We start from the raw sequence: 23,131 nt of genomic DNA on the forward strand, positions 1-23,131 counted from the left end.
AAACAAGAAACAATTAACTAGTTGAATTAGGGGTATAGGGGGGACAGTCCATATGCAATAATAAACTTGGACCCATGGTGATGGCGGAACTCAACCTGTGGGATCTATCTTGATGTATGTGGAGGTTTATTGAGGTAGGCAGTCACCAGTGGTGAAGGCTTTAGGGGGGAGTGAGTAGGTCGTGATCTATATCTAAATGGACTAAAAAGTCATAATACCAGCCTAAACATTTACAAAATGGTGTGCAAAACAGAGAAAACATATACCTTTGGAACCTGCATAGGAGTAAAAACATATACAAATCAATGCATTACAACCTAGAAGAAGAAAAAAAAAAAAAAAAAAAGGGGGGGAGGGCTATTCTCAGGGAGTGGCATTCATGATGTTAAAATCTATGTCAATTGTGGAGTATTAGCGTATCACATATATGTATCAAATTGTGAGGAGACTTAAAGATATGGTCAATAATTCAATATTGGGAGGGAGGAGGGGAGGGCGGGGAGAGAGAAAAAAAAAATCATTGAGTTAAATTTAAGTCAGAGAATGAAATGCATCACATCACAACAGCAAAAAGGAACTTCTACATTTCTCGATACATTTCTTTTCCCCTCTATCGTTCCCTCCACCCCTCTCTCTCTGATGGACCTCAGGTCCTGGAAAGTCATTATGGCCCATAGACTGTTGGGAAACTGGCCAGGGTCCCAAATAATAATATCAGGGGGTCTTCTACAACCAGGGAGAAACAGTCTATGGGCTTGCCAGCCACCCTGTCAGGAGAAAGAAACATGGATCCAAGCAAAAGCATAGCACAAAAAAGAATACAGTCCCCCCTTCACCAACTAGGATACTTATCGTCCTGGGTTAATCAGTCAATCAGAATCTGGAACAGGAGACTCCGGCCGGAGTAAACCAGCCGTAGAGGATGAAGTAGGGTCTGGAGGAAGACTGAAGGCAAGAGATGGTGTCTTATGGTTAGGTGATCTCTGTGGCAGAGGTTGCCACTCAGAAGCAGGTCTAATAAGTGTAGACTGGGTCTTTAGGTGAGCAGCCTGTGGAGTTGCAGAAGGTTTCTCCCCTGAAGGCGGAGGGTGACCCCTAGGCCCTGGTGTGTGAAGTAGATCCCAGTCTTTGAGATATTGACAAGCCCTATCTGGGGTGTTAGCAGCCAAAAGGTGGTTATCTTTGTGGATGAGGAGCTTTGTTGGATACCCCCATCTGTATTTAATTCCCTGCTGTCATAGGATTTTAGTAACCTCTCTAAATGTGGCTCTCTTTTGGATGGTAAACTGGGAGAGGTCTGGAAAGACTTGAATGTCCCTAAATTTTTCGGGTAAAGCAGGGTTGGAAAACATCGCTTTGGCAATCTGCTCTTTATATGTGAAAAAATGGAAGCGGGCTATCACATCTCTGGGCTTTTCAGATGTAATATTTCGCCCTCTAGGTAGCCTATGGACTCTGTCAAGCAAATTTTCATTAGGTAGTTGTGGTGCTTTGAGATGGCCGCAGAATTCGGTTAGGTAAGATTCTAGGTCAGCAGTGGGGATTTCTTCTGAGATTCCTCGGAATCTAAGGTTGTTGCGGCGGGAGCGATCCTCAATGTCAGCCATCTTTTCTTCCACTGTGTCTAGCATATCAACCAATACATGGGAATGGTTAGAGAGATGTGCCTGTTCCACCGCCAGATCCTCTTGTTTTTGCTCCAGGGCCTCAACTCTCTTGTTGATTGTGCCTATGTCTTTTCGCAGATCTGCAATAGAACTTTTAAAAGTCTTAGTGAGAGATTCTTGCAGGTTAGTGATTTTTTGGGTGATTGTGTTGACAATTTCAGATGCCATAGTAGATGGAAGTTCTCCTGTTGTCTGAGAGTACTGGTCAAACAGCTCACTTTCGGCGTGTGGAGGGATATTCAGAGACTCTGAGCTTGGCTGTCTATCTGCCTGGGATTTAGGTTTAAAGTGGTCAGACATGGACTTTTTATATTCAGCTTGGTTTACAGTCTTTCGTCTAGAGCCCAGTGGCATGATAAATAACTGTTTGCAGTTCCCTCTCGCTCAAACTGTATGCAGTATATATATTTAGAAGTGAGCCATAACCCAGGTTAAAGTAGTTATCAGGTGTAGAAGCTTTAAAACATAGTAGAAGGGGGGGGGCGTGTCCGAGCTGTGACTTAGAGAAGTCGCATTTCTCCTTGGCTCCGTCTGAACTTTATATAATCCGCCGATTATAGGAAGAACTTGACAGTTATCTCACAGAAATTCACCTACTACTCAATTGCATAGCTTAGCTGTGTATAGACTGCTAAGTTCATAGCTGTATTTATGAAGACTTAAGCCAGAGATCGGATCAGGAAGGTCTGCAGCGGCGGCAACCTTGCAGGCAGCGCACCCCCCTCGGATACCCGAGGTTTTCAGCCCAAATTGAACTGCTAACATTAATGAAAGTTGGGTCACGGTGCCTATATCTCCCCTCCCGACTCTACGGAAGGCAGCTTAGCAGACAAAGAGAGGATTGGCATAACTGAATCTGCATCACAACACATTATGGCTGTTGAGAGTGAGATGGAATTGCAAGATCGCTTTATCTCCTCATTAGAGAGGATGGAGAGAATCATGGAGAGACTCATTGAAAAAGCACCTTTTGACTTCTTATTAGAAAGGATTCTTAGCCTCAATGCACCCCTCACTGGGAATGACGGAGTTCTAATTCCTGATGCGCAAAATGGCGCCAACACTGCGGTATTAGGAACATCAAGTGCAGAACATAAAATGATCACAGCAAACACGCAGAATAATTTCATCTACTCTGACATGCCTTACTATATCACGAGGCAAATGAATACTACGGAGAGCGCTATAAATGAAAAAGTGAAGATGGCTCTTACTTATCCGGGTAAATGTCCACTGACCACTTATCCAGCACAAACCTTAAACAGGTCTCAACCTGCGAGCCAGCTTCCCACGCTGGATGCACCTGCCGGAAGGCTTAGAGGGGGCTCTGAGAAGGCTGCGACTACTGAACCTCATCATGGCAATAAACGGGACACGCTTGCTGAGTATATTTCCAGAGGTAACAACTACCATCATGAAAATGCTGCCCAGAAGCCTGCTGCCATAATAAAGATAACAAAACCGGACTCACAGGTGGGAAAATTGTCTCCTCAAAGATACAGAAACTCTTGGCCACTGTAAAGACTAATGCTTACCGGAAGCCTAGAGACATAACTATCTACTCCGGCCATGGTCATAAGAGACATGCCAGCCCTACTTAGAAATATGTGTTTGCCTGGGAGATGATTTAATGGTTTATTGGTTATGTTAGGTTTTATAGTTAATGTTGCTTAATAGTTTACAAAACCTGTTTCTGCAGTTACTTACTTATGTTTCTATGGTGTCCGTTAACTCTGATAGGGGGAAGTATTAATTCAACTCGTATGTATAAATTGTCTATAATCTCCACTGTCTTTTAAAAGTATTGACCACAAAGTTAAAACTTTTATCTCCTCATCTCTTGAATGAAGTATGGTAGCGTATAAGCCAGAATGGAAGGAATATTTCATACACATCATCCACCACGTGGCCAGCGGCCGGGGCCCAAGATAGGTGGAATAGCTTGCATTTTTGCTTTTGTTTCTTGCTTAACAATCCTGGCTTTTCGCTAACCCCTAAGTTATGAAAAGTTTTATATCCAAAACGTAATTTCCTACTTTATGTGTTAAAATCGCTTGGCATTTGGGAGAGATCATGAGATCACTGATACTGTTGGTATGAATATATTTGTCACTGCCCGGAACATGTCATGACCTCTCTCAATCTCTTGTTTTTATTCCGGTACTTTTCTGGTGCTTGAATGGCGCTATAATCAATGTGTGTGGGTAGTGTAAATTGTTGGTTAATGTCAATAATTCAAAGATCTTAGACGCTACTTTGACTTTATAGCAATTGATGGAATGTTGGCTTCTCTAACACTTCCAGCAATATGGATAATGCTCCTTGCCACGCATAAGTGACCTAACCTTAACTTTAAAATCTGTGAAAGAGAGTTTAATTTGGGCATTTGTTCCCTTGCCCCCTATTCCCCTTCTATACTACATAGCCTATTCACAGGTATGTCCTAAATGGTCCATCACTTAATCAATTATTGACCTATGGGAGGTCTCCATAAATAAAATTTAGGCATCAAAGCAATACACTGATGTGAAGAGAATAACCTAATACACTAAAGTCATAACATACTATGTATTTTACAGGTTGTTATATACATAATGTAGTTAATCAACATGATATAACGTTATGTCTTATTATCAATGCAAAAGCTACATGTCCAAGTTATATGTATGTATTTCTCTTTTTTTAACATCAATAAAGCTCTTTTGAAAATTAAAAAACATAGTAGAAGGGAAGAGGGACCAGGCCCCCTTAACTATTTCCCCCTTTCGCCAGACTGCCTGTGAGTTTACATAGTGGGAGCTATAAGGGCCTTGTAGCCCTGCTGAAAGATTTAATAGCTGTCCAGAAGAGTTGTATACTTATAGCGTAGGGCCCACTCCTACAGTATGGAATTTTGAGAATTAGTTGCTATTATCAATCTTCATTCAGGATACATATATATATAGCACCACTAACTAGGGAAGGCAGCTTAGGAATCAGGACCATATGTAATTTACGGTAAATACCAATCCAAATTTTTTTTTTTTTTTTTTTTTTTAATGGTATTTTTTATGCTTTATTTTTATAATATTACCTTCCTTTTACCATTTTTTTTTTTTTTTTTGTAAGGTTTTTTATTGAGGTTGAAAGGATACAAAAACAAGCATTATTTGCCTCTGTAAGTCACATACAAAATCACAGGCAAGACATAGAAAACAATGGAATGACTGTCCTGTATACAAATACATATATCACAAATATTACAATGCTAAATGATAAGACCACAGCATATGATTATTAACACACGAAACTTGACTAGTAAACATAGAGCAAGTAATTTATAACATAACCTCATTTTTAAAATTATGAACGTATATATTTATATATCTCCCATCTAAAAAGGAAGCCACTTTTGGACTTCAATTAATATGTATATTGCGCTTAGGGAGAACTGTAGTTGAAATTGTTCAGGCCTCTTTTTGGGCCTTAATCAGAATATATCCAAGAAATAAAGTCCCAAATCCTAACATGTACAATCTTCTTTCCAAAAAGGCCAGCAAACAACCCCTTGTGTGACAAAACATGAAACAATATGAGGAACGAACAAGAAAAATAAAATAATGCTAAACATGCCTCTTAATTCTCAGATAGTGTATAAACAGTCCCATAACATCTTCAGTTCTCAGATCGCGAGATCGTCATTAGAAAAGAAAAAAAAAAATCAGGGACATAGCAGCTGGTTGTGATCTGCCCTGAAATATAATAGTGGGTACTGGGAGGGTATTTAAAGTCTTTACAGCAATAATAAAATTACCTGGCCTTAAATTTAAACTAAAGTGTCACCCTATCCCTATTTTACTGTTTTTCTCAGACAAAGACCTGGCACTCCATATCTGAAAAGACTGTTCTGTTCAAGACGGCCAAAACTGTGCAATAAGTTTCCTGACTCCAGCAAACAAAATAGCTAGTTCAGCAGCTGCAGTATGAAAGTGCTCCGCGGGATCAACCGATACCGGAGCGTCTCTGAAGCGGCTCACGACCCTCTGCCAGGGCTGTATTCCATGAGTCTTGATGATCGGGAGAGATATGTGGGCTAGAAACACTCGGGTGAGTATTTTCAGCTTTCAAGCCTTTTACTTCTACAGTGCTTTGTGGAATGTGCGGGTCTCTGGAGTGAAGAGAAGCCCATCTCATTGTCTTTCTACCACACTGATCTAGTCGCCTCCCCGAGTATGCAGGGCATGTGAGGGAGATCGGGTTTGCCTGTCTCGGCTGCTTTCTGTTGCGCCTACCCACTCGAGGTGTCGGGCTGCCTTTGGATCCAGGTATGAGCGGAAATTTTATCTCTTTCTTAGCCGGAGTATCAGGTAAGCTGGCTGGGATTAAGGAGGGTATCTCCGCATTCGGGAGTGCTGCAGGGGGTCGGTCCGCATCTTCTAGCGTTCCCTGTTGGGGTCGAGTACTCAGCCCGCTGGTGATTATGTGGGCAAGTTTCTGGTAGTGCTTATCTAGTAAAGAGCATATCGTAGCCTCAAATGGGTGAATGCTGAATGCCATACTTGTAGGATCCAGGAGTAGATATTGCAGCCAAATAGTGGCTGCCTAACCCGTGTTACCGGGGGGGGGGTGTTGTGCTCTTCGTAGCAGGCCGCCGCCTGAAGTTACAACGGTCCAGATCTGGGCTGGAGGGACACAAACACAGTGATCCTAGGATCAATAGAATCAGTGGAGCATAAACGTCCTTCATACACAAGTTTTATGCAGGTATGCTGTAAATTTCCAAAGTTAATCGGCGGATTAATTAGATCTCCTCAGCAGCCTCAAATATTGCGACCAAAGATGGCCGCTGCCCGGACACGCCCCCACCAATCCAAATTTTAATCTCTAGTTCATAGATGAAGAGAGAAACACGGTAAATACCAATCCAGCTATTGCAAGTGAGACAGAATCTGCAGCTTTGTATGTTATTAAATGAACATCCACGCAGGGAAAGCACTTGTGGAGCAGTAATATATGTTGATCTGTAAAATTCCTTGTGAGTTTGTGTCATTAGCCCATGGTACAGGGAAGATAGTATGCTGTACTGTTGACAGAGGCACAGATTGAGTGACACTAATATCAGGGGTTAACAGCTTTCTACTCACATATTGCCACGTGGGATGTTGCTGTCCGTAATATGTCTACCCGACTTCTGTACTGAAAGAAAGCACTGTCTATCAATCCTCACCCTCTCCCATAGGGTGTTTGTTGGTCCGGAGGGTTGGTCAGAGGGTTTGCTGGTGTTGGGAAACTTTTTGGCAATCAGGCCCAAAATCGAGTGCCGATGTAGGCCGCGACCGCGGCCTTTCCTGCGAAATGCTCTGGTACTCCCGGTCGGCCTGAATTCGGACCTCAAAATATCCCACAAAAAAAAGTAAGGGGTAACTCTAGGCGACCCCGCAAATTGACTGAGGTGGTTTGTGAGCAGTTTCGTTGCTCTTGGTTAATGGAAAAGACCTAATTACACTTTTTTAGGAGCAGAGCTCTGTCCCTGCATGTCTTGTCAGATCGGCTGCTGGCTCCGCCCCATCCCGATCTGCCTTCTTAATGTGGACATTAAGATCTTTGCCAAAGTCCTTTCCAATAGATTGAATATGTTTCAACCTAACTTGAGTTTTGCCTGGCCGAGAGGCCAGGGACAACACCATAAAGGTCACCCTACTTGGAAATTATGTGAAAGTTAACAAGATTCCGTTGATCCTGGTTTCTACAGATGCTGAAAAGGTCTTTGACAGGATCAGCTGGAAATCTTTTAAGGTGGTCCTGTTGAAGATGGGGTTCGGGCACCTGTTCACACAGAGGATTTTTTCTCTTTATACAGCCCCCTCTGCGCAGGTTAAAGTTAATAACATACTCTCTAGCCCCTTTAATATATCTAATGGCACCAGACAGGGGTGCCCATTGTCACTGCTGTTGTTCGCCTTGGTCATAGAGGTCCTAGCCCAGAAGATTAGTTAGGGATAACGGGACGATTACGGGATTAAGAGTGGGTGACCAAGAACAAACTATCAATGTACGCAGACGACATGCTGCTTTCGCTGACAAACCCACTAGTTTTGCGCCCTGAGGGTATTCGTGGAATACGATAGGTTCTCTAACTTTCACTTAAATAAAACTAAATCGGAAATTCTTAATGTCAGTCTCCCTCAAGCGGAATTTAGCCAGCTCTCTTCCGGGTGCCCCCTTACGCATACAAACCCGTACCCTTAAATACTTGGGTATTCGCCTTACTCCAAACTACAGAGACTCTCATTGAGGCAAACTACACAGATTTACTCACCACAATCACCGGAGACCTTTCCTCTTGGAAAAATAAACCTGTTTCCTGGCTTGGGAGGATTGGTATCGTTAAGATGAATATCCTCACCCACGTACTGTATTACCTTCAGACTCTTCCGGTCCCGCTGCCCATTCGTTACATGTATAAACTGCAAGGTGTGATGGAGGGGTTTATCTGGATGGGGGTAAGACCGCGAACAGCAAAATAAACTCTCTACATGACAAAGGAGAGAGGAGGGTTGGGTATTCCTAACCTGTTGGCCTATTGTAAGGCCATCCATCTCTAGCACCAGGTAGAGTGGTGCCATAACTCCAAGAATAAGACATGGGTTAAAATTGGCAGAGCAATTCTGGGGTCACAGAACCCGGGAACCCAGGGTTGGATCTACGCCAAATCCAGGCCCCAATCACTAGAACACTATCCTCTTCTTAGGGAATTTTTTACTCAATGGGACAAAACTTTAGTGGAGCACCCCCACATCTCCTCAAACCCATCACCACTCACACCCTTTGTGGACAACCCAGGCATGCCCTTCACAAACACACAACAAGTGAAGGTGGATAGGACCCAGATAGCACAAGTGACCTTTCACCGACTGTTAACAGACAAAACGCTTAAGAAAAGAGAGGACTTGGAAAACGCCGGACTTGGGCTTTCCTGGTACCTTCAAGTACAGCTCCAACACTACCTTATGACACATAAAAGACTAGGAAACATAACCAGGCAAACGACCATACTAGAATCCTTATGCTTGCTACCTAACACACCTAAATGCATGATCTCTATGGCCTACCGCCTGATCCTCTCCCATAAAGAAACACCATTGCTTAGTTATGTAAGGCAGTGGAACCGAGAGATTATACCCACCCCACCTGAAAAAGAATGGCTTAAAATTTTGACCATCCACACAAAAGCTTCGGTTTCAGCAAGGGTGCTGGAGTCCAACTATAAATATCTGTCCCGGTGGTCTCACACCAGACAGAATAAAGAGAATATACAAACAGACAGGTAATGCTGGCGGGGATGCGGGGAGCAAGGTACCTTTCTTCACATTTGGTAGGAGTGCGGGCTTATTAGGCCCTTTTGGCATTCAATCTTAGACATCATGAAAGCCAAACTTAACATCTCCTTAAATAGATCACCTGGCCTCCTCCTATTCCATGGCCTTCCTAAACTAAACGACAAACCCACAAAACAGCTTTTCTTTATTATGCTCAACAGCTTTAAATCCCTCGTCCCCAGGAAGTGGAGGAAGTTTGAAGTCCCATCAATAATTGATTGGACGAACCAGGTTGACAAACATCTGCAGCTTGAAAGATTTCGGAACATGAGAGACTACAAAATAGAGATACATTAGTACGTTAGAACTCTGTAGACTTCCTGCCTCTAACTTGAGACCTAACACATAGACAGATAACTGATACTGGGAACCCATTGCTCTTATGTGGTCTTTTGAAACTCCTTGGGTGGGGAGCCCATCTGGTCCTTACCCTCCCCACCCTTATCCTCTCTCCTCCCCTCCCCTCTTCCCCCCTTTTTCCTTTCTTTTCTTCTCTTTCTTGTCTTTCTTCCTCTGTTTGCACTTATACACATTTCAGAATACTCTTGACGTGGATTATGAGTGAAAACACATGTCAAGAGACTAAGTCATCCTTTTTTAAAAAAACAATAAATACCTGCATCATTTTTATGTTATCTTGTTATGTATTATGAAATGTAAGATTGGGACTTCGGGCCTGTTCACATTCCGCTGGCTATGAGCAACTTATTAAATGGCAAGTAGGACAACATCCTAATGATCCTTGCATAGGTCTAAAAGAACTTTGCCTTTCAACAAGGGAGACTTTTATTGTCTGATGAAAAGACCAGACGCAGGTCTCGGTCTGGGTTGCCATCCATCTTTCAATGTGGATATTGTACCCGAGTCTCATGTAATGAGCATTTCTTGTTATATGTACTGCCTTCTTTTTGTTTATTAATAAAGCTTTTGAAAATGAAAAAAAAAGTATTATTAAAAAGGCAGCTAAAAATAAAGTTGTAGTAAAGCAATAATTAAAAAAAAAAAAAAAACTACAAAGACAATAGTTTGCATTACGTTCTGACATATGCTTGGTTTTCTGAATTATTCAATTAGGCAGATTGGATAAAGAATAGCAAAATGATTGTTTGCCTTTCATGTCATGAGGAAAAAAAACAAAACAAATATAAACAGAACAATTGCTTGAATGTCCTAGTTACTTATGAAAACTAGAAATTAACAAACAAATGTAAGCAACTTCTCTTTTTTGGCCCATATCCTTGTCTAAGGCTTACCAGTGAGAAGTCCTCTCCAAAGGGGCATGGACATGTGACTACTTCCCTGGTTACTTACAAAGGTAAATAATCAATGTATAGTCCAGCACATCTGTACCTGTGCACGCTGTAAGGGAGACTGCAATCCCCTCAATCACAAACAATCCACAAGGACAGCAGCACAATTTCCTTCTACCTTTTATTGTCACTAAGCAAAACACAATGTTTAGGCAGTTACCCCTTAATAATGTGCTTCATGCATATGATAAGGGGTAACTACCGAAACTTGTTTTGTTTGGTGACAATAAATGGTAGAAGGAAATTGTGCTGCTGTCCTTGTGGTTTGCTACTTACCTTACACCTTTCTTTTCCTATCGATGTCCAGCTAAAAGGTGGTCAAAGATTAAGGGAAGGGAGCATGGAAAACATTACCCAAAGATGAGCCAAATTAAAAAAATTGCTTACATTTGTTTGTTAATTACTAGTTATTCTGTCCCTCTCTGGTAATGGTTACCAGTGAGATGAGTAAAAAGCATTAAACTATAATGGGTGGGGAAAAACATGGGCAGACAAACTAAGAGATACTGCAAAATACAAAGAATTTTATTTAAGAAACTACAGATGATAAAACTTTTCTGCCAACCCTAGACTTAGTGGATTGTCTTGCATCCAATTTATGTTAAAATTATTTTTATTAGAGGTTAACATACAAAAAACAAAATTTTTGCTTACCTGATAAATTTATTTATTTCTTGACACAGTGAGTCCACGGATCATCATTAATTACTGTTGGGAATATCACTCCTAGCCAGCAGGAGGAGGCAAAGAGCACCACAGCTGAGCTGTTAACTATCACTTCCCTTCCCACAACCCCCAGTCATTCGACTGAAGGAAAGGAGAGAAAGGAAATAACACAAGGTGCAGAGGTGCCTGAGGTTTATATAAAAAAAAAAACCTGTCTGACAAAAAATAGGTATAGCAGTGGACTCACCGTGTCCAGAAAGAAATACATTTATCAGGTAAGCATAAATTTTGTTTTCTTTCTAATGACATGGTGAGTCCACAAATCATCATTAATTACTGTTAAGAATCAATACCCAAGCTAGAGGACACAGATGATACGGGACGGCAAGACAGGTAACCTAAAAACAGAAAGCACCACTGCTTGCAGAACCTTTCTCCCAAAGGAACCTCATTCGAGGCAAAAACATCAAATTTAAAGAATTTGAAAAAAAGACCAAGTCGCCGCCTTACAAATCTGTTCTACAGAGGCCAATCACTTGAAGGCCCAAGAGGAAGTGGAGTAAGCTGTAATTCTCCCAGGAGGCTGCTGTCCAGAAGTCGCACAAAACCTATGAACACACTTCTCAATCAGAGAAAAAAGAGAGAAGTGACAGAAGCTTTCTAGCCTATACGCTTACCAGGAAAACAACAAACAATGCAAAAGACTGACGAAGTCCTTTGAGGCCTGAAATAAAACGTAAGGCCCCGCACAACATCTAAGTTGTGCAACAGAACTGCCTTATCTGCCTGAAATACAAGATAAGGAGAATCACACTGCAAAACTGAGAGTTCGGAACCCTCCGAACATAAGAAACAGCAAAAAGAAACAAAACTTTCCAAGATCACAACTGAATCTATGGAATGCATACGCTCAAAAGTAGCCTGCTGAAAAACCTTAAGAACAAGGTTAAAGCTCCAAAGAGGAGCAACTGACTTAAACACAGGCCTGATTCTGACCAGGCCTGATAAAAGGATAGTACATCCGGCACGTCCGCCAGACGCATTGGCAGCAGAATGGATAGAGCAGAATCTGACCCTTGAGGGTACTAACAGATAACCCCTTTTCAAAGCCTTCTTGGAAAAAGGAAAAGATCCTTGGGATCGTGCCATACCTTATAGTAAATCTTTCTATGATAGACTTACGAGTCCGAATCATGGTCTGAATGATCGATTCGGGACCCCACGCTTACTTAAAATCAAGTGTTCAATCTCCAAGCGGACAGCTTCCGAGAACGATATTTGGATGAAGTTTCCACAGAGGTAGAGAAGATATCTCTACTGAATCCGTCTAGCAAATACTGCGAGGCCACGCAGAAGCAATTATAAAAAAACATTTTCTCTACTACTTGATCCGAACGATGACTTGCGGAAGGAGAACAAACAGAGGAAAAGGATATGCCAACCTGAAGTTCCAAGGTACTACCAGAGTAACTATTAGAAAGTCTTGAGGATCTCCTGACCTCGAAACGAACCTGGGAACTTGATGTTCTGACGAGACGCCATCAGAACCTGGAGAACACTTCCGGATTGAGTTCCCACTCCCCGGGAAAGGAAGTCTGTCTGCTCAGAAGTCCGCTTCACGGTTGTCCACTCCAGAAAAGTGGATGGCAAATAGACAATAACTGTAAGCACCCACCCACAGAAAAAATATGAAACACTTCCTTCATGGCTAAGGAATCCAAAGTTCCTCCCTGGAGGTTTATGTAAACAAGACTATTACTAGTTGTCTGACTAGAACCCGATAAAACGAGTTAAAGACAACTGAGGCCAAACCAACAGAGCATTGAATATCACTCTCAACTCCAAATGATAAAGGAGAGAGCAGACTTCACTCAGGAACAAAGTCCCTGCACCTTCAACGAGTCCCAGACTCCTCCCCAGCCCATCAGGCTGGGGTCTGCAGTCACAAACGCCCAGGAAGGTCTCCAAAACATGTGTCCTGAGACCGAGGTTCCTGAGAAAACCACCACAGGAAAAATACTCTTGTCGATCGATCCAGACCTATTCTTTGAGACAATCCTGATAATCCATTCCACTGTCTGAGCATGCACAACTGCAGAGCTCTCAACTAAATCGTGTCTATGGAAGCCACCATCAGACCAATCACCTCCATACACTGAAGCTGAACAGTAGACTGAAGCGAGAGGCAAGAGGAAGAATCTTGGCATTTCTGACATTAGTCAGAAAGAATTTCATTGATAGGGAAACAATTATAGTCCATAAGCAGACTAACCTTGTAGCTGGAACAAGGGAGCTCTTTTCCAGCTCCACTTCCAATCGTGGAGTGAAGAAAGACAACAAAAACCTCCCAATGAGATTTTGCTTGAAGAAAGATGGCGCCTGAACCAATAAGTCATCCAGGCAGGATGCCACTGCAATCCCTGAATCGAATTGCAACCCAAAAACCCTTGAGAAAACTCTGGGAACCGTGACAAAACCAATGTTGAACCACAAACTGAAAAAGTTTGATACTTTTGAAAGGGAACCTGAGGGTATACTTCCATTAGGTCTAAGGTCATTATAAACTGACCCTCTTGCACCAAGGAAGAATAAAGCAAATAGTCTCCATCTTGAAGGATGGAATTCTGAGAAAAATGTTTAAATATTTCAGGTCCAAATTAAGAAGATAAATTCCCTCTTCTTTGGAACCATGAATAGAATGGAAAAGAAACCAAACCCTGTTCCTAAACTGGAACTGGAACAATCACTCCCATGGAGGAAGATCCTGAATACATGTCAAGAACACTTATCTGGGTCTACAGATAATCTAGAGAGGTGGAACCTGCACCTGGAAGGAAGGAGTTGAATTTGAAACCCTGAACACTATATCTATAGCCGTATATAGATCTAGGACATCTCGTATCAGGCATGGAAAAAAACTGAGATAGACTGCCACCCACAGGATTCGATCCTTGTTCGGGGGCAAACCCCACATGCTGAATGAGAGTTAACAGCAGGTTTCTATAATTACTTCCCCCTAATCCATGACTGACTGGTTATCCAAGAGGATATGAACTACTCCTTCTTGGAAGACAAGTGGAAAAGAACTCTTCGAAGTTACAACGGAATGAAAAGTAGCAACAGAAATAAAACATTGGTCTTCTGAGGAATTAGACAAGGCGTCTTACCAAAAGATGCCACACTTGGCCATAAAGGCCTTCATCCTTAAAGGAACATCTATCTTAACCCAAATAGCAAAGGCCCCTATTACTTTAAGTACTATGTGTCATGATATTTAAAGGAGACAGCTTATAACATACAGGAGATGGGGAAAAATTATTCCTTGACTTCTCCAATACCTGAGAAAATTCTCCTAGCCCGTCGAGAACAGGAGAATTTTTACAGATGAATCCTAGTATGTATAAAATTAACTAGATTCTTGGGGATTGACAATGACAGGAGAATCGAAGTCTACCAGGTAGCCAAACCTTCCTAAATAATACCCAAAAGGTATACAGGCTTGAATCTGAAGAGAACTACTTCAACACCAGATGAAGGAATTATTCTGTCCGAATTGGAGGTTTAACCCTCAGATGCTACGACTATCCTCCTTTATCAACCTATAAGGAGAGCAGAACCCTTACTATCTGATTAAATAAATTTCCTCTTGAGATTTCCCCTTAAGCTAGGAAAAGCAGATAATGCCACACATACCAGAAGCCACCTGGGCAGACATTCTGCAAGCAAAAAAACTCCTCTAGGAGCTTGAGAGGAACCGCAGGACACAGCATGAGACGCCAAAAAAGGTTTGGGACATTAAAGGAGAAGCTGTGGCATAGCCTAAACACCATCTTCCAGGGAGACATGAGGATAAAAATAAATTCTTTGGAATTAAAATATTAATAATATATAAAATATTTTAAAATTACACGGTCACTTTAAGATTAAAGACCCTTGTTTAAAAATATCTAATATATTTGGGAACAGACCTGTGTTACATTAATTATTAAACGAAATTATTCATTGGATTATGAAAATGATCGCTTAAGAAAAGGAAATCTAACATAAACCACAATCTGCATGTGGAACCTAGGTAACATACACTCCAAGAATAAGCAGGACAACATTTTATTTACAAAAATTGGAAATGAAAACATGCATACTCCACAAGCCTAGAAAAAATATCAGGATTCCTAAACATAAAGTTTAATAACCCTTAATTAGGAACATCTGTTAGAATAAATACAGAGGAAGAGCCTGAGTTGCGATGACTCTGTTACCCAATACTATTGTGTCCCAAAACACATCTCTCTCCTAATCCTCAGAGACGTTAGAACGGAAACGCAGCTCCGCTCTCGGACTAAGAATGAGGCAGGGCCATAGATACTGAAAAACACATTACAAGATGGTGCATCTCTGTGCCTGAGGAGAAGGTGGCGGGAACAAGAAAACGGCATGGAGCTGAAGAGTGCAAAATCACGCTTCCTCCTGCCGAACCACTAAGTTACAATACAAATTATGCAACATACTGGCCAAAGAGAATTACATAGAGCATCGCTCCACTCCGGAATAGTAAAACTCTCTGAGACACTCTCACAGTTAATCAGCCCCTTGGCGCTTACTGCTCTGACCTAGCTCAGAAACAAAAAACAGAGGCTGTCCCAAACAGATAAATACAGCAATTAGATCTGAGCCCCAATGTGGTTAACCCCTTCCTTGCTAAAAAAGGAGATTAACCCTAAGTCTCCAAGTCTCATGACAAAGTGCCTGCCCACTGCCCTAAACATCCATAAGGATTTGTCTCACTAAAGGCCGAGGGTCCTTAACCCCTTCAGTGCCAGCCTTCTAGCCCTAGAAGAACAAAATAGCACTTACCTGCCTTCTAGCGGTCCGGCAGTCAGACAACTCACAAAGTATGAGAGGAAGCCGCTCCTCACAGAGACCTGTGTAAGAAGAAAGACAGAGTAAACTTACTCAAGGCTTTCTATACCATTGCAGCAACATGTTAGGAAAACTCAGCAAAGCCCACTTTACAAGTTCCTAACTGCTTTAAAGCCACCACAGCCCTGCTGAAGAAATGAACGTGGAGTACAGCTATACCCAAATTGTGATGAAAGATCAGAGCAATCCTGCCCTGACTTCAAAATAAAAAAATCTTGATTGAAGAATCTTAATCAGGACACCTAATTACTTCACCTCCTCCTTGCACTAGAGGCAAAAAGAATGATTGGGGGTTGTGGGAAGGGAAGTGATATTTAACAGCTCTACTGTGGTGCTCTTTGCCTCCTCCTGCTAGCCAGGAGTGATATTTCCAACAGTAATTAATGATGATTCGTGGACTCAACGTGTCATTAGAAAGAAATTACAAAGCAATTTAGAAAACTTGATAAAGTAATGTCAGAGGCGCATCCAATTTATAATGTGAAACAAAGGTATGTGGAGTATGCCAAACAGCTGCTTGACATATCTCCAATGGCGTAACATCAGCTTCCAATGCCCAAGACGTTGCCACTGCCATTCTCTTGTAGAATGATCAGTGAGCGCTACTGGAATTGGGTGGTTGTTTTGCTTACAACCCTTGAAATTGCCTGAACTATCCAACTGACTATAGTAGACTCGTTTTCCAGATGGATTTTGTTCTAGTGACAAAAGTTTGTAAACAATGTACCACATCTAGATGATAAAGTGGCTATTCCATTGAGTCTAATGCATCAGGACAAAATGATGGAAGAACAATATCTTGTGATTTATGAACGTCAGAAAGAATCTTGGGTAAGAATTAAAGAACTGTGCATAGAGCAACATTGTCTTTAATGAGAAACAAAACAGGATTATTTAACAGATAGAGCCTGCAACTCAGAGACCCGTCTGGCAGAAGTGATGACAACCAGAAAAATTGTCTTCAATGTGAAGACATCCCAAAAGGGTTAAAAAAGTATTTCCATTAAGGCTTCTAACACCAAAGGAAGTTCCCACGTCGGAAAAACATGTTTGGTAAAAGGCTGGATATGAACCAAAGCTTGGAAGAATTTGAGGGCAAGAAATTCTGAGCCAATTTAATCACAAATATGTCAGAACTGACTAAAACTTAAACCTTAAGTACAGAAATCTTTCAGAAATGCATTGTGAAGAAAATACAGCAAAATTTAATATTGGAAGTAGAACCATTATGTTGTACCATCCAAGCAGAAAAAAAATGTTCCACGCCCTGTATTTACTGTGTATGCAGTCTTCTTCCTAGCTTAAAGCAAGGTCTTGATAACGGGAGCCTAAATATTAAATTGTATAAATGTTATTTCAGCAACGATATTGTCTGGTTTAGATGGTGATTAGCTGGATGAAGACTTGGACCCTGAAGAATGTTTGCAGTCAGAAGAAAACACCATGGATGTTCCACTGCAAGATTTAAACAGATGGGGAAACTTTGGCCTTTAAGACCAAAAAGGAATAACTGCCATTAATGCCTTTCCCCTTAGAATTCTCTGCAACAGTTGTGGAATCAAATGGAGTGGAGGAAAGATGTGTATTAGACTGAAATTCCATTACTGAGAGAAGGCTTCTGTTCCAAAGGCCTTAGGTGTAGGCTGAAGAACAGGGGCAGCTGATGATTGCTACTGGAGGTCATCAAGTCTATTTCTGGTAATCCCCATCTGCACACTATAATCATGAAAAGTATTTTGTTCAGTTGCCATTCCATCTGTGATATAGGAACTCAACTCAAATAATCTGCCTGAACATTTTTGTGGACCCAGAAGATGAGAGCCAGATAACCCTTCTAGGTGCATCTAAACCCAGGCAAAGATGGGTGACACTTCCTTGAGTTCATGTTGACTCTATTTTTATTCCTTGGAAAAGTATGTAGGATCTGGCTGTCCTGCTGTCCATCAACATTTTTACTAATTTTCCTCACAGCTGCTTTTCAAAGAATATTTGCAGAAGGAGATTAGAAGTCCTTGGCCTAGGAACCCTGAGCATATTTAGACTGAAAGAAAGTTCCCCAACCGAAGTTGCTGGAATTTGTTCAGATAATTATCCAATCTGGTTCTGGGAGGGAGACTTTGTGAAAGATTTTCCTTTTGAAACCACCAACATAGGTCTGCAGGAGGAGAAATGCCGGACCCAGTTGTCTCAGGTAATCTTGCCAACAATGAAGCTGGAAAGGTTGTATATTAAAACTTGCCAACTTAAGTAAGTAGATGAGGGAAGCCATGTGTTGCAGATTACTTAAATAATTTATTAGAAATGTAATTATTTGTAAAGGAAGGGAAAACAGGTCCAAGAAAATTAATGGCTGCAGCTGACTTTTTTTTTGGTTCAAGATTTACTAGCCGTAATGTACAACAAAAAGACCTCTGACCCAAAGGTGGAAACACTGAAAGCAAACAGAAAATGTAGGGTTCTAGGATTGAAATGTGAAAATATGTGTCCTTTAGATTCATTAAAAAGAGATAAATCCACTGAAGCACAATGTTGAATACTAAAAGAAGTGATTCCATTATTAATATTTTGACCATCAGAAAAGAGTTGAGATGCCTGAGATCTAAAACTGGTCACCAGGGCTTGTATTTTTTCTTCACCAAGAAAAGAGTAGAGTAGAACTCTTGAACATACAGGAACTTCCCGAATCACCTTCTGCACCAACAGCTTGTACACAAATTGATAGACAGCTAAGAGTTTTAAATTGTTCTCAGCTACGTAACTGCATACAGCGGGACTAAAGAAGAAGCCATACAAACACTGGCCCAGGAAGAAACACATGGCCCTATAACGCTGCTCGCCACAGCAAAGACACATAAGTGTTCCAGGAGTACATCATAGACGAAGGGTATACAAGAAAGGCAGATAACTGTAAAGTGAAGGGGCTGAAGACTGTGGGGGCTGCATAACGGCGGTACTCTAATGACTACAGCATACAGAGGAATCTGCCAAGCCAGAAATGGAAGCCTAACAAGTGAGAAGTAGACATATTAAAAAGTTTGGACATCTGTTATTTGCTACAGATTGGAGCAGGCCTTGAAGTGTTCATAGAAGGAGTGATGGCCATAAATGCTATGCAAACTTCAAGCTAAAGGTATGTTAAGCAGAGCCCAGCTAAGTTGGCCAGGGTTGTGATGAGGTGATTAATGTCTGTTAATTGGCTTGATTTGGAATGGCTATTTATCACTTGTAAGTGAACTGTGCAAGATTTATCTCCTACTCATTTCATTTATATTAAGGATTTTTGAAATGCATCTTTCCACTTAGTGCCCCTTTTCATAAATTGGAACTTACAAGTTCAGATGTTCTATGCCAGATGCTGAGTTCAATAAATACCACCACAGGGAATGTTTTATTTGGACATATAAAGGCACAATAAATAAATTCCCAGGTGGACACAGATGATAACTCTAAGGTTTTAGAGCAGGGGTGGGCAAGCGGTAGATTGCGGTCTACCAGTGGACTGCAAGTGAATTTTGAGGTGACCGCCTGGAAGATTTCAAAAGTCTGCATAATAAGAGAAACATTTCTCACACATCTAGATCCTGAGTGAAGAACCTCGCCACCGTAGATGTATGAGAAATGTTTCTCGTATGCAGACTTTTGAAATCGGCTATGAGTCTATGACAGCGGTATGTGTACTTCAGCATGAGTGAAGCGGCTGTAGCTGAACTCGCTGCCCCAGCATTGGTTATTGCCTGTTCCAAACTTTTCCCCCAGGGTCTGTTACTCCCCTCAGGTTCTTTTACTTACTCTGTACCAGGCTTTGATGCTGCTCTCTGATACTTTCTCTGACACATTAATATTAGCTATACTTTGTGCTAGTTTCTGCAGCTTTCTGTCCCCATAATTTGTCGTCACCAAATTGTGCAGGTCAGTGCTGTTACTGCTATACCAGTCTCTGGTTGCTGTGTAAGGCGGTACAGAGCCTGCAAGTTCTGCCGCTGTCACTGTCCCAACTATTTACAGTAGTCTTCAGCTAGTAGCGGACGGATGGAGAGCAGCCAACAGGACCTGCCTCCAGTCAATAAAATTACTTTGTAGAATGAGTCTGTCTATGATTAGCTGAGAATAGTTAATTGTCATCATTGTACCTGAGCTGTGGGGTTCCCATGTGTTCCAGGCTTGACTACTCCGCTAGCCCTAGACTTGAGCCATCTTGATTGTGAGACTACTTATTCATACGCAGGAGCGGTACACAGATAAGGTTGCTTGATGGTCCCAGTGTGACGTAAAGAGAGAGCTCTTGCAGTAAGTAAAGAGCGTGGCTGTATTTATTATTAAAGAGCGCGGCTAATTTATAAAGCTGTATTATTTGTGTCAAAAATACAATTTTCAGCCAGCAGGTCCTATTTGAGGCCAAAATACAAGAGAAGGGAGAGGATATGACTTATAAATGACCAGGAAAGGTTAATAGGGCCTGAAGAAAGGGAATTTGGATGCCATTTTCTGTTGCACTTTTCACACTTAAATTTACAATTTGAGATAACCCCTGGAGTTAGCGGAGCATAAATAAGTTTCACTTTTGATTTTCCCTCTAATTAAGAGGAAAGAAAAAAAAAGAAAAGAAACAAAAAACTGTTTCAATTTGTTATTTAGGAGTGGTGATATTACAAAGCAAGGAATGGGAGTTTTTTTTTTCTGAATTCCAAAATATAACTTGTGCACAGCATCTGAAGCACCCAAATGTCCCTGAAATTGTAAAGCCTCCATCTTAGAGGCATCTGGGCAGGCACATCCTCATTGTCTTTTGTTTTGATGAGATACTGCTGACTAACCACAGCCTTCTGTATTTTCCAATTTGGAAGGCCTTAAAATTCTGATACTGAGTTCTCTGTCTATAAGTGTAAGAAGGTGACTTGCAAAATATGGGTGCCTGGGGAAGAAAAAGGACTCTACCTCTTAAATTCTTAGCATTCAAGAAGTCAAACTCTTTGCCAAATAACATGTTACCTTAGAAAGATAGGACCAATAATTTCAGTATTTTCAATATGTCAATATTGTTCTAAAATTAGCTCATATTTTTTGTCCAATGTTTTTTGCACACATTATCATTACATCAATTTATGTTAAATTATGCAATTGTGCTTTGGATAGCTTAAGTTACATTGATAAATATCAGAAACATTTTTAATATTGCAAAGTATTACACTGCCCCCACCAGCTACTTTATAATGCCTAGGAACGTCTGGGGATTGTATACTAAGGAAGCATGCATGCATGCCGTGACCAAAGGCAAGACTTATGGAGCTCATAGAGTGGATAGAACATGAAATTAGACTGAGAGGAGCCACAATCGTTTTACTTCCTGAACATGAAACAAAAACACTTCATGCCTGAGCAGAGCTAGAGCTCACAATCTCATACTACAAATAAGTAGAAACAGAACTAAATCTGTCAAGAAGGGAAATATATATTCAGGGAAAGGTAAAAGTCCAACTACTTCTGGAGCGTTTACAGTAACTCCAACTGACAATACAAAGATGATCCCAGCGCCCACTAAACCTTATTAGCCCAGGAAGGTGATACCTAGCTATCACCTAGATACAATAATATGTGGAAAAGATATTCCTAGGCGCCAAACTGGGATGCTAAGGTATACGAAGGATTTATTACAACATAGAGTACAGCACTGGTAAGCCTTATTTTAATTGGAGGAACAAATTGTGAACTTTCTACACATTGCATTTTATCTTTCTCTTCACAGGTTTTTGTTTCCCTTATATATTTTTTATATTTTTTCTATATTTTTTGCATTTGGAATTGTTTTTTATTGTGCACCTTCTTTTCACCATTTCTGCCTACCCAGGCTGGTAACACCACCACCAAGGAATATTCTTTGACTTAACACTTAATTTTTTGGACACTATCAACAATTTTTGTTTTTATTTGTTTTCAACTTTATTATATATCTATTGGACACTAATAGCAAACACCTGCTACCACACCAACACCATCTGGATACACATCTTTAGGAGAACCCCAGCGGATTTATTTTGGACCTATGTTGTGAATCTCTTTTTTGGACTTATTTTTACACAGATTTTATTTTTGTTTTTTTATTTTGAACACTATTCACACATATTGGACACATTTTTCTGATTGCTACAAATACAATTTTTAGCACATCTTGAGTATTGCACTATTTCACATTGCAGAACACCCGTGGTATTGTTGTGTCTCCATATTTTAACTGTGTATATTGTAATAGTGCATATATTATTTTATACTTTTTATTACTATTGTAATAGCGTGGATCCATGCCATATTTTTAACATTGTATTTTTAACATTGTACTCTAAATATTGCATTTTATACAGTCTATCTAATTTATTTTAATATCCTGTACTCTATGTTGTAATAAATCCTTCGTATACCTTAGCCTCCCAGTTTGGCGCCTAGGAATATCTTTTCCAGTAACTCCAACTGACACAAACATTTTACCCCCAGTTTTAATGTATGATAAAAGAAGGAAAACAAAATATAACAACACAAACAAGTAAGCAAGCAAGCCCAAGATATTGAAATGTATTTATATTTGGAGCGTTGCTCATAAAACAGACAACAAGTATCTCTATAAACCAATGATATACTGACCTGGTCCAATGGAAGTTGTGCCATCCATGTGCTATCTAGAAGAGTCTTTCGTTGACTCTTTGGGGCATCTCTGACACTTAAATAAAGTTCATGGGCATTTAAACAGCATTGCTGACAGACGCCATGCTCTATTTCAAACACCTTAGACCTCATATAACTTTGGCTAGACCGGATTAGGAAATCATCCTGGCATTTTTGAGAACAAAAACGTGTGTCCCAATCTGTAGCAAGGAGATGTGTTTCACGCTGAGAACTTGGGTGCTGACATTGAAGACAAAGTGGATTTCCATCATTATCCACTGCTTGCACATAACCTTTAAGCGCTAAACTCTCGGCTCCAGTTTCAGGCTGAGCCAAAGTGGAAACTTGATCTTTTCCATTTTCCAGTCTAAGAAAAAATAAATTTGCATAAATAAAAGATCACAAGATAGATAATGTCAACTACATTAATTAAGCCAGTATTAAAAACATCTCAATACAATTTCTATCTATGAAAATAACAAATCAAACTAATATAGAATGTATACATTATAAGTTAATAACTTTTTTTCTCCCATTCAAAGTCCACATTAAAGAA

The 23,131-nt window shown here is 40.7% G+C and overlaps 1 protein-coding gene across 3 annotated transcripts in view; it reads right to left on the minus strand.

Moving 5' to 3' along the window:
• ZRANB3 (zinc finger RANBP2-type containing 3) overlaps positions 1-23,131 on the minus strand; it is a 1,006,798-nt gene that overhangs the window by 127,458 nt on the left and 856,209 nt on the right. For all 3 annotated transcript variants that reach the window (XM_053698237.1, XM_053698236.1, XM_053698238.1), the window contains one exon: positions 22,555-22,942. In XM_053698237.1, coding sequence (XP_053554212.1) covers positions 22,555-22,942 — 388 coding nt within the window. The remainder of the gene's footprint in view (positions 1-22,554; positions 22,943-23,131) is intronic.

The sequence above is a fragment of the Bombina bombina genome, chromosome 1 (assembly GCF_027579735.1).
Source record: "Bombina bombina isolate aBomBom1 chromosome 1, aBomBom1.pri, whole genome shotgun sequence".
In the NCBI taxonomy this organism is placed as follows: domain Eukaryota; kingdom Metazoa; phylum Chordata; class Amphibia; order Anura; family Bombinatoridae; genus Bombina; species Bombina bombina.